Source organism: Elephas maximus, chromosome 14 (assembly GCF_024166365.1).
Source record: "Elephas maximus indicus isolate mEleMax1 chromosome 14, mEleMax1 primary haplotype, whole genome shotgun sequence".
Taxonomy (NCBI): Eukaryota; Metazoa; Chordata; class Mammalia; order Proboscidea; family Elephantidae; genus Elephas; species Elephas maximus.
In genome coordinates, this window is record NC_064832.1 from 71,167,477 (window position 1) to 71,179,734 (window position 12,258).

General features: G+C 37.4%; 1 protein-coding gene across 2 annotated transcripts in view; it reads right to left on the reverse strand.

Moving 5' to 3' along the window:
• Nucleotides 1-3,325: 3,325 nt before the first annotated feature.
• EDNRB (endothelin receptor type B) overlaps nt 3,326-12,258 on the reverse strand; it is a 38,644-nt gene continuing 29,711 nt past the window's right edge. For both annotated transcript variants that reach the window (XM_049853058.1, XM_049853057.1), the window contains exons 5-8: nt 9,976-10,125; nt 9,462-9,595; nt 8,520-8,628; nt 3,326-6,558 (exon numbers count right to left, since the gene is read on the reverse strand). In XM_049853058.1, coding sequence (XP_049709015.1) covers nt 6,424-6,558; nt 8,520-8,628; nt 9,462-9,595; nt 9,976-10,125 — 528 coding nt within the window. In that variant the 3' untranslated portion in view covers nt 3,326-6,423. The remainder of the gene's footprint in view (nt 6,559-8,519; nt 8,629-9,461; nt 9,596-9,975; nt 10,126-12,258) is intronic.

Genomic DNA, 12,258 nt, shown 5'->3' on the forward strand with positions numbered 1-12,258 from the left:
ATTTATTTTTTGCTCTGTCATTTTCTTGGAGTTTTGGAAGATAGGTGTCATGGATTGAATTGTGTCTCCCCAAAATACCTGTCAACTTAGCTGGGCCACGAGTGCAAGTATTGTGTGATTGTTCACCATTTTGTCACCTGATGAGATTTCCCTACGTGTTGTAAATCCTATCTCTATGATGTTGATGGGATGGATTTTCAGCAGTTATGTTGATGAGATCTCTAAGATTAGATATTGTCTTAATTCAATCTCTTTTGAGATATAAAAACAGAGAAGCAAAGAGAGACAGAGGACCTCATACCACCAAGAAAGCAGCACCAGTAGCAGATTGTGTCCTTTGGACCCAGGGTTCCTGCAAGGAGAAGCTCCTAGTGCAGGGGAAGATTCATGACAAGGACATTCCTCCAGAGCCGACAGAGAAAGAAAGACTTCCCCTGGAGCTGATGCCCTGAATTTGGACTTCTAGACTACTAGACTGTGAGAGAATAGATTTCTCTTTGTTAAAGTCATCCACTTGTGGTATTCCTGTTATAGCGGCACTGGATAACTAAACCAATGGATAAGGAAAAAAACAAATATGTTTCATCCATTTTCTATAGCCAGAAATCTGATTCTTCTCTAGGTGCTAAGATGACATAATATGTGATATATATGTGTGTGTATGTTTGTGTATATGTGTGTGTATATATATATATATATATATATATATATATATATATATATATATCTTAGGCTGAGTTCTCTGGAGAAGCAAAACCGGTGAGCAAAAAAAACCTGTTGCCATTGAGTCAATTCTAACTGAAGTATGTGCATATGTATACATATAGAGAGAGAGAGAGAGGTAATAGAGAGACAGAGAGGATAAAGAGAGAACGAGAGAGATTTATCCCAAGGAAATGGCTCACGTAGTTGTAGACGCTGGCAAGTCCCAAGTCCGTGAGTCACGTCAGACTGGAGGCTTCTCCTGTCTCATGTAGCTGCACAGGCTGATGAACCCCAGATTAGTAGGTTAGACAGCAGGCTGTGGGCTCAGGGGCTACTAAAGCGATAAATCCCAAGATCAGTGGGCAATACAGCAGGACACTGGCTCGAGTCCCAAGAACCAGAGGTCAGATGATGACAAGCTGGATGTAGGATCCAGAGTGAGAAAATGCCAGAGAGATTTGACAGAACTTCCACATGTACTGAATGCAGGCCACACTACCGTGGAAATTCCCATTACAACTGATTGGCTGATCATATCAGGTCACATTATTGAGATGATTTCATTATATCATAAAATGGAGGATAACTACATCATTTCATAACTGCCAAACTACTTCAATACCTAACAGCCAAACCACTGAGAATCATGACCCAGCCAAGATGACACACAAGCTTAACTATCACCATATACAGATATGTGTGTATATACATATATAAAAACCACTACGCCACCAGGGTTTCCATATATGTATATAATATTCTGTATACACATAATGAAAACCAAATCCATTGCCATTGAGTTGATTCCAACTCACAGCGACCCAACAGGGCAGAGCAGAGCTGCCCCATAGGGTTTCCAAGGAGTGGCTGGTGGATTCAAACTGCTGACCTTTTGGTTAGCAACCTGAGCTCTTTACCACCGTGCCATCAGGTCTCTCTCTCTCTATGTGTGTATATATATATATATATATATGATAAAATTATATTCCTATTTTCTCTTCTTCCATTCACTCTTTAATACATTGCCATCAAGTCCTTTTGTTTGTCCCTAGCTCTCTCTCACATACAACACATACACATACAACGAACACTGCATGCCTACACAGACACTGCTCTAGATGAAGAGTCTCCAATGATTTTCAAATGGCCAATTCCAAAGGCCACTTTTCCATCCTCATTTTACTCAAATTCTTTCTGCCTACTCCTTTGTTTTTTTGCACCCCCTTCCCCTTGACTTTCATGACACCAGTCTCCCTCGTTCTTTGTAGTCTCTTCTGATTATCATTTCTTGTCATTTCTCTCGCATTTGTGACCCTCAAGGTTTTACTCTCAATCTCTTCTCCTTCCTTTTTTTTTTTTCTCCCTTTTCGTTCCTTTTTCTCTTCTCTTTCTGTCTTCTAGAAGCCCTGGTGGAGCAGTGGTTAAGCACTTAGCTGCTAAATAAAAGGTCAGCAATTTGAACCCATCAACTACTCTGTGGGAAGAAGATGTGGCAGTCTGCTTCCATAAAGTTTTACAGACTTGGAAAGCCTTTGGGGCGGTTCTACTCTGTCCCATAGACAGGGGCAGATTAATAAGTAAGCAAGTTGTGCATGGGCTTACATAAAGCAAGGTACCATGGGCTTATTTGTGTTTATTTACTAATCTGTAGTGAACAGTTTCACATGGGTTTCAACACATCTTTGATGTTAGGCAGCTAAATCCAGGAAAGATCAGTCAGAAATGATGGAAAACTCTGGAAACAGTAGGCAGTGTTTGACATAATTACATGGGAAAAGAGTAAATGCAAATTCGTGATTTTTTTAGCAGATGGAGAATAGGACCATGTACTAACAGACACAGACACGTGAACTTCTATAGCAGTCAGCATGCGGTTATATAGTACTTTTTTTTTTTATTTATTAACTTTTATTGAGCTTCAAGTGAACGTTTACAAATCAAGTCAGACTGTCACATGTAAGTTTATACACACCTTACTCCGTACTCCCACTTGCTGTCCCCCTAATGAGTCAGCCCTTCCAGTCTCTCCTTTCGTGACAATTTTGCCAGCTTCCAACTCTCTCTATCCTCCCACCCCCCTCCCAGACAGGAGGTGCCAACACAGTCTCAAGTGTAATATAGTACTTTTATTTTACCTTGTATTAAAGTTTATCCTCTCTGTCTCCTATTGAGCAGGGACCCTACGTGTTGTTAATTTTATCCCACCCTGCACATAATAAACAATCAAAAGAAACTTGTGGAATGAAATGGGCAACCTCAAAACCTCAACCCCTCTAACTTGTCACCTTTGACCTGTGACTCAATGATGATTAAGTAGTGAAATGCCCCAAAAGCAGGTGACCAAAGCCTGACATGAGAGGCCGTTGGAAGCTATCAGTCAGATAACAAACCCAGGAATATTGAATGTCTGTATATATATCTGGTCCCATGACAATGAAATATAACAACAATAACACAGCTTACAGATCAGAAAAGTGGCATGCTTTTAAAGAACTTCTGTATGTTTTTGAAAACTACATGCTAAAAAACTAATGTCCACTTGTAGCATTTGTATTTCCTTTAAACATTTTATCAATTAGTATTTCATTAATTATTGCCTGCATGTTGAAAAATAATCTGAACCCTTTTTTTTAAAATGACTTTAACTTTTATTGATCTTGTTGACATAGTAAGGAATCAGCAACTACAGTAGTTGCCACTTTGTGACCACAGAAAAACAAAATATATAATTATTTTACATAGTTATATTACAATTTTATAAAGTTAGCTGTAGCATACCCATATTTTTCTACAAACTATTCCTTTAGCCATATTTAAGCTGTCAATCCATAAAGGTCTTTGAACATGCTGACATATTAGCAGTGTATATAAAGGAGAAAATAGGCTAAATTCATTTATAAATCTTCTGAGCTCTAATATCAGTGTTAACATTATTTTTGCCTATTGCTATATTAAGCAGCTCATAACACTAGGAAAAAATATTTTAAAGTTAAACAGTAGCACCTTTTCCTATCTGGTTTTAATCATGACAAGAAATCCTATTTGTTTCTTATCACACTTGAACAGTCTGTTGAAGTTTGCAATCAAACATTTTTAGAAACGCTAGTGAGTCCCATTTCTTTACAAATAGTGCCTGTATATTCTATATGCAGTTTTGAGGCTTGGCAAGATGATTACAGGTCACTATTCTGATACAGAGAAGGAAAGAATATAAGGATGGAATGAGGAGTAAGAGCCTAAATTTAGTACATGGTAATAGAAATGAGTTAAAACTTAAATGGGAATAAAAAAATATATTAACAAACTGTGAAAATATCTGTGACCTAAGTTTTAATTTGAAGTCCAAAGCTTGAAATGTCTTTTGAGATGACACACATTTGACAAAGTGATTGGGAAACAATAGACAGGACTGTGAAGGATTTGTAAGTAGAGTCTATGTGGCATGTGAATTAATTATTGTTATTTCTTATTGGCCAGGTTATCAGTTTTGGTTTACTGTATCATCAAGCTAGATGCTAGCAGAAAACAACATTGCTAGGTTATGTCCAACATGTGGCCCAGGTTACTAAAAAAAAAAAAATCTAAACTCTGTTATATTTTAAGACTGAGTGAAAGCTCTTGGGCTTAATTTGTTCCTGAAGTCACTCTGAGAACATTGCACTGTGCTTTGCTGGAACAGAATCAGGACCTTTTGCATTGATGTGACGGAGTAATGACGAACGTCAGGCTAAGAATGGGAATCTGTCCCCATGGGCTTCCTCCCACCCCACCTCGTTTCCTCTCCCTTCTATTTTCTCTTGTACATACTTTCACACGCATCTCATCTCAAGGAAACCTAAGGCACTTTGCCGGGGAGATTAAAGAAATAGGCAAGAATGTACAAAACACGAGTTTCTTACAGCCTCCAAAAGCAGTTTTGCCTCTAAGTGATAGAAAAAGCACCATGTCAAGAACCCTTTTCTAAAGGTTATTTACAAAAATACTATAGAAATTAGTCGTAAGCTTTGCAAAAGAGCCCTGGTGGTGCAGTGGTTAAGGGCTTGGCTGCTAACTGAAAGGTCGACAGTTGGAACCCTCCAGCTGCTCTGTGGGAGAAAGATGTGGCTGTCAGCTTCCACGAGGATCTACAGCCCTGGGAACTCTGTGGGGCAGTTTACTCTGTCCTATAGGGTCTCTATGAGTTGGGATCGGCTCCAAGGCAATGTTGTTTTGTTTGTTTGTTTTGTTTAGTAAGTTTTACAGGTAGCTGTTAATCAACTAATTTGAGTGATTTGAAAAAGTAGCGTTTTACCTATACTTTTTTTATTATTATGCCAGACACAATGTTAACTATAGCATCGGTGAGAGAGGATGCTGCTTGCTCCTTTGGCATGTGGACACTGCTCCAGGCAATTCACATTTGTCCATTCTTGAGTTCTAGCATCTCTCCATTGTAATGGTATGAACACGGGCCCTGCCCTGGTTTGATAATCCATATGTAGTGTCTATAGCTAAGTACAGATAATGAAAAGAAGCAAATGTAGTTTAGACTAAAAGAGCACAAGAAGATGAATATTTTAATAATCCGTATTTCTTTGTAGAGTATGTGAATGGAAGATTTCAAAGAAGTCTTTTGGGACAGCATTCCAAACCATCTTTCTCTTTCCCTTTGGGAAATTTGGTCTTGTCTGAATTTAAAGACTTTAATGATTTTCAAAAATTTAGTGGAGATCTCACTTCCTGATACTCCATCCAGATTATTAAATATGTTTCTAGTGTTCAAAAAATATGGCAGCTAAGCTGCTTTCACATTTTGTATCCAATCATAGTTTGACAAATTGTGTGACACTATTTTTATTAATAAAAAGTTTGTTTTAAAGTATGTTTTTATTCAAATTGAGTTAATTTAAATTTTCTTTAAAAATTCTGTTTTACAGTGATACATTTTTGCTTTATAGCAGTCACATGAATTTTTAAATAAACCTCTCTGTTAAGAATTCTGTGAACTCTGGTGACACAGCGGTTAAGCGCTCAGCTGCTAACCAAAAGATCGGCAGTTCAAACCCACCAGCCACTCTGCTGGAGAAAGATATGGTAGTCTGCTTCCATAAAGATTTATTAGCCTTGGAAACCCTATGGGGCAGTTCTGTTCTGTCCTACAGGATTGCTATTAGTTGAAATTGACTCAATGGCGGTGGGTTAATAAGAATTCTTAGGAGCCCTGGTGGCAAAAATGATTGAGCTCTTGGCTGCTAACTAAAAGTTTGGTGGTTCGAATTCACTCAGAGGCTCCACAGGAGAAAGACCTGATGACCTGCTTCCATGAAGATTACAGCCCAGAAAACCCCATAGGACAGTTCTATTCTGTCACATGGGGTCACCATGAGTCGACACGGACTTAGTACACCTAACAACAGCAATAAGAATTCTGAGTGAGTTCATTTTAAAGCTAAATGGTGTATGAATCTACTAGTAGTTATTAAGAGCCATGTTGAAGTGCTAACTAAAAAATTAAGTGCTTTAACAATGAGGCTTTCTTCATTCTCACTGCTTTTCCTATATTGTAAACAGCTTAAAATGCCATGTGTGATTATGAATGTTAATAACCACTCTTACATCTTCACACTTTTTTTGTGCAAACACAATTTTTTGTTTTGTTTTGTTGGCAAATGTCTCATTGTTTTAATGACTTCTGTCCAAAATTAAAAAAAAAAGAAAATGAAGTAAATATTCCTTCTTTCAAGATGAGCTGTATTTATTACTGGAACGGAAGTTGTCATATCCGTGGTCATTAGCTTTGAACTTTAAGCAGGAATGCTTTTCCTCCAAGGACTGTTTTTCTTCAAATGACTGGCACCAGCAGCATAAGCATGACTGTACAAAACAAAGTCACTCATTACATGTTGACATCAGTTCAACTGTCACAACTCTCCATACTCTCCAAGGTTCTGACTTTCTGTGCATAGCTGGGAATTCTTTGACCAATTCCTTTCTAAGCTCTCTGATTTTTTTACCCTCAAAAATATATAATTATATAATTACACAGGTAGCATATGATACTAAAAGTATATACAGAGCATGTAAATGATACTAGCATGTGATACTAGAAAATACAGAGAAGGAAAAAAAAAGATATGCCTAAGAGTCCTCTCTCAGAGAAAACCACTCTCAATACTTTGGATAAACAGATACTCAAATGAGGTGACCCACCCAGGCCATCGCCCTTAGGTGTCCTTTTGAGCCTTGAAGAAACTGATTCCCTGGAGTCACCTTCAAGTCAGATAAAAGTTTAGTAAGCAGCTTAGTGGAGTCCTTTGGCCTTAAGTATTGAGTTCTTCTGGAAAATTATTTATGCACAACCCAGCTTTGAGAAGTAGGAATTCCAGGGTCTGACTAGAGGCTGTGTTTTAGTATGTATGGAATGTCCTTAGTGACCCTGTTTCTGTAACCTGTGGATCCTGAAGCCCTGCTCATGCTTTGATGTTGCCTCCTGAGAAATTAACATTGCGGTGACCTATATAACCAGCTTTCAATGTTCCCTTTTGGAGTGCCTTCTTGATATGTTTGGGTGACACTGAGTGATTCGAATCATATCTATTCACAATAAATGTATTGTTACACTAAAAAAAAAGATACTTAAATATGTTTTCTATGCAAACAGGAAAAATATAGATACTACCATGCACTTACATACACATGGTTGTACATGTGCCTATGCTTGTGAGTGGGCTATCATTCATTTCACTGAGATTATAGTACTCATACTACTCCATAGCCTGATATTTTTCACTTAGCAATGTCATAAACACCTTTCAATGCCAGTGAATTTAGTGCCACATCACCACTTTCTTCAGCCACATGGTATTCTCATGTGCCATTTCAATTTTGTTATACAGTAAGGTTTTAAAATATACAAGCATCTCAATTTTATTCTTCCAATTTTTTTTCTTGGATTTTTTTTTTAATACAAAACTTTGTTCATTCTGTTTGTTTTCTCAGAAACTACATAATAAGACAATGGTTGATCCACTGTCTTCTGTTTTATAAAGTGATAAAACACGAAAGAACATTCTCTTTCAGTGCTAAAATCTATGAGTTTATGATTTTCCAGCTGTAAAATCTTTAAGTTATGAGTGAGGATTTTATAGACTGCCTTAGATTTTATAGGGAAGCTAACTTCTTGGCTTTCCAATGATGGAATCCCAGGGACAAATGAACAGTTCCCACATAAGGGAGGACATATTTTATTTCACACTAGATTGTTGAAGGAGTGAATGAACGGATGGATGGCTGTTAGGCTGCAAGCAGTGGACTGAGGAGTAATCACACATATTCCACACTGAGCAGCACAATTCTGCTTTACCAAGAGGAGGGAGAAGCTTAATTGTATTTCTTTAACTTGCTGTTTTCACCACCCATGGATAAAGGGACTGATTTGTTTTTAATTCAGATTGGTTGTAGCTGTATAATCCAAAATTGACCAAAAACTGGGGAGCAGAACAGTTAATCTATATTCAGCTGTGATCTTATTATGTGACATCTGTCAGACATCTATGAGTATAATTTTTATTGATTTTCTGAGCAATTTCATGAGTATAACTGATGGGTTGAGGCAGTAGGGAGTGGTTGACTACGATCCATAGGCAAAAACTGACTACAGTGATTTGTAAGTAAAAGTCATGATGAAAAAAAATTTAAACATCATTGATGATATAATGCAAGGGAAAATGGTAAAACAATTTACTAGATTGCTTTGGATAAAAATGCTAATGGATTTGAGGGGCTATCTTTGATGCCAGATTAAAAGAGCTTTTTCTTTTAGAGTACTCTCTTACCTTAAAGCAGTTTTTGAATCTTTTGCTCACCAAATACAGAGCTATTGGATTAATGCAGGAGTTCAGGGAGGCCATGTTGATGCCGATGTAGTCCATGACCAACAAAAAGCTGGAAAAAATAACCCAAAATGTGTCTGTGGAAAATATGCTTCTCTGCGCATGTATTCATTGCAGACTTTTGTGTTGTTGTGAAGAAATATAGCTTATTCATATTGTATAATTGTTTTGAATTTATTAATGGTCCTTTCTGATAATGATATCCCCCTTCTCTGTCTCATCCTCTCTTTCTTTCCCTCTCTATTTTCTCTTTCTCTCCTCTCTCTCTCTCTACTTGTCATCCTTTCTCCCCCAAGCTCCTCACCCCCACCCCCTACATACACCCAGTTCTCCCTTTTACAATAAAATCTCATTTGGAGGTGCTGAAAGCTATTTGAAAATAAAGGGTTTACAAAGTGCAAAGGAGAACCAGACCTGATATTTTCAAACTTGTCACTCCCTCATCATTTTGACAATTCTGGCTTTCCACTCCCAGTGTTCCCATAAGTCCCCATCCATTTCTCCCTCTAAAATAGGAGTAAAGGTACAAATTGGGGGTCTTAATTGCTCCCTAAGGATTAGAAGGAGTCCGTGGGTAATGCGAACGATTAATGTACTTCACTGCTAACAGAAAAGTGGTAGGTTCCAGTCCACCTAGAGGCACCTCCGAAGAAATGCCTGGCTATCTACTTCTGAAAAATCAGCCATTGAAACCCTATGCAGAACGGTTTTACCCGGACACACATGGGGTCACCGTGACTTGGAATCGACTTCCATTTGACGGCAACCGTTTTCTTTTTTTAATGGTTAAAAGAATGGTACTCTTTCTGCCTGTGAATGGGATCAGTGGAAACGCACCTGAATTGCATTTTATTTATAAAATTATTTCTATTTTACCTTTCTTACCTCAAAAGGTCACATCTACTGGGGTCATTCTGATCATAAAGAGTGTGCTTCAAAATCCTGCTGAGATGAAGGGGAAGCCAACACAGGGCAAAGACGAGCACCAGGCAAAAGACTGTTTTGGCCACTTCCCGTCTCTGAAATAAAACCACCAGTCAGACCCTTAAAAGATGGCTCACTATAGTCACATTGTTCTCTCTTCCAAACAGAGTATGCGATATGGTTTACAAAAAGCCAGTAGCATTTGTAAAAATTCAGGAAACTGAACTTTAAATTGAATAATCAGAAGTAAAATGACTGATTTATTTTTCAAAGGAATGATTTTATCTAGACACTTTTAGATTACAGAGAATATTTCAAAATAGATAATATAGATTAGATATTTTCTATATTCAAGGATGCCAGAAAAAGGAAATATTATGCTCTGGTGTATAATAATTTTACTGTATTATCATGATAATTTTCATACTCATAATAATAACTATAACTATGTCAGCAAATATGTTCATTTTCTTACCTGCTTTAAGTGATCATTTAAAGCAATCTGCATGCCACTCTTCTTTCTCAACATTTCACAGGTCATCAGGGTATAAAAAAGTGCAGTAATGGCCAATGGCAAGCAGAAATAGAAACTAAACAGCCACCAATCTTTAGCTGTCTTGTAAAACTACAGAGAAGGGAAGATTTTTATGATTAATTCTCATCCATAAGAAAATCTTTTACACCAAATATTACACAGAAAATAACATATTCATCAAGGAATAATTACCTTCTAAAGGAGATGCATTTTATAAATACTATATAGATAAAAAAGAATTTTTTTTTTTTTTTAATATAGAAACTCTCAGGCCACATCTACATCTACTGAATAAATAATTAAATAACTATATTAAGTGAAACAAAATTTTTCCTAAAAAATATTTGAATACTCTAAGGCAGTGTGCTATAATTATGCGTAAGAATTTAAGCACTTGGGCAAAAATTAAAATATTTGGTAACTCAATGTTTTCTGTACACATAAGCAAGTTATCCTTAGGGCTTTCTTTGTATAAAATACCACACTGAATACAGAAAGATATCCTAGTGTTTACATAAAGTTTTCGTGTTTTATCAAGTTTGTTTAGTGGGAAAAACGGACGTGAGAAAGTCTATGTTAATCATTCGGCTTAATAATGTATACATTTAACCTCTCTATTAAAAACTCAAAGCTGTCTATGACTTATGCCTTTTCCTATATTTTTTTCTGCTCTAAGCTACCTTTTTTTAAAAAATTGCTTCTCTGGATCCATCTGTGTTTTGTAACCTATGCAACGTTTTTTTCTTTTTACCAGTAAAACCAGAAAACAGCAATCTCATTCTCAATTTCACAGCGATGTCTCTCTTTATTATTTTGCTTACCGTATAATATGCAATTCATAAAGTTTAATATAATCTTATTAAAAAATAGAAATTACCATTGGCAACACTTAGACCAGCCCCCTTTGCATTAAAAAAAAAAAAAAAAACTAGGTCCTCTTAATCCATTCTTTGGGAAGGGCCTTTTACGCTTAGGGTCAGTCTTCCAGAGATGAGCATGGCTATTCTTTTCTTATTTCCTGAAGAAATGCTCTTTAATAAATGGCAAAAGTTCTTTGCAATGGCGGCTTTCCCTTTAGTTTCACAGACAAAGAGAAAGGACAGGCTTGCCTTTGAGAATCCATCCCTATCAGGGTGATTTCTAGTTGAATATCCACTGAACCATCCACTCCCTCTGATTACTGTGGTGGTGGTCCCTAGGTAGTGCAAACGGTTTGTGTTTGATTACTAACTTACAGGTTGGCAATTCAAACCCACCCTGCAGTACCTCAGAAGGCACTCCAAGAAATCCTTATGGAGCTCAATTAATAAAAAATGCTCGCCTTGAACCTTGCTCTCTTTTACAGAAATATCTGTATGAGATTAAATGGACAACAGTAACTCTAAAACACAGAGGAGAACTTTAAGGGACAGAGTCTAAGTTTACAGTAGTGAAACCATATTGACAGAGATAGGGGAGTAAGGTGACACAGTGTGAAGTATGTAACCATTGTCAATGAACTGTACATGTAAAAATTGTTGAATGAATGTATGTTTTGTTATATATATAAAAAAAAAAAACCTGTTGCTGTCAAGTCAATTCCAACTCATTATGTCCCTGTAGGACAGAGTAGAACTGCTTCCCCATTGGGTTTCCAAGGAGCGGCTGGTAGATTCGAACTCCTGACCTTTTGGTTAGCAGACGAGCTCTTAACCACTGCACCACCAGGGCTCCCCTTGTTGTGCATAGTTTCACAAAAACCAGTCAACCAACAAAAACCCTATTGAGCAGTTCTACTCTGTAACACATGGGGTCGCCATAAGTCAGAATCAACTCAATGGCAAAGGTTTTGTTTTTTTTTGAGGGGGGGAGTAGGGTTTGGTCTTATTCAGAACCTGTAGTAGTTGCCATACCTTATAAGGCTGTGGGCAGATAAGCTATAAATTCAGATAAATTCTTAATGTGTGAACTTGGTTTATCTGTGGCAGTGGCATGATCTGTGTCCCTGAGAGCCAGAGGGCTTTTAGAGACTTGTGACCCAGCTTCTCGCACCTTGGGCCATTAGTCCATGTGAGCCCTGCAGTCCTGGGATCTATGCTCTTAATTTATGCCAACCCATTGCTGTCACGTCAATTCCAACCCATAGCAACCCTATACAACAGAGTAGAACTATCCCTTGAAGACTCCAAAGAGTGGCTGGTGGATTCAAATGGCCAGCCTTTTGGTTAACAGCCTTGCTCTTAG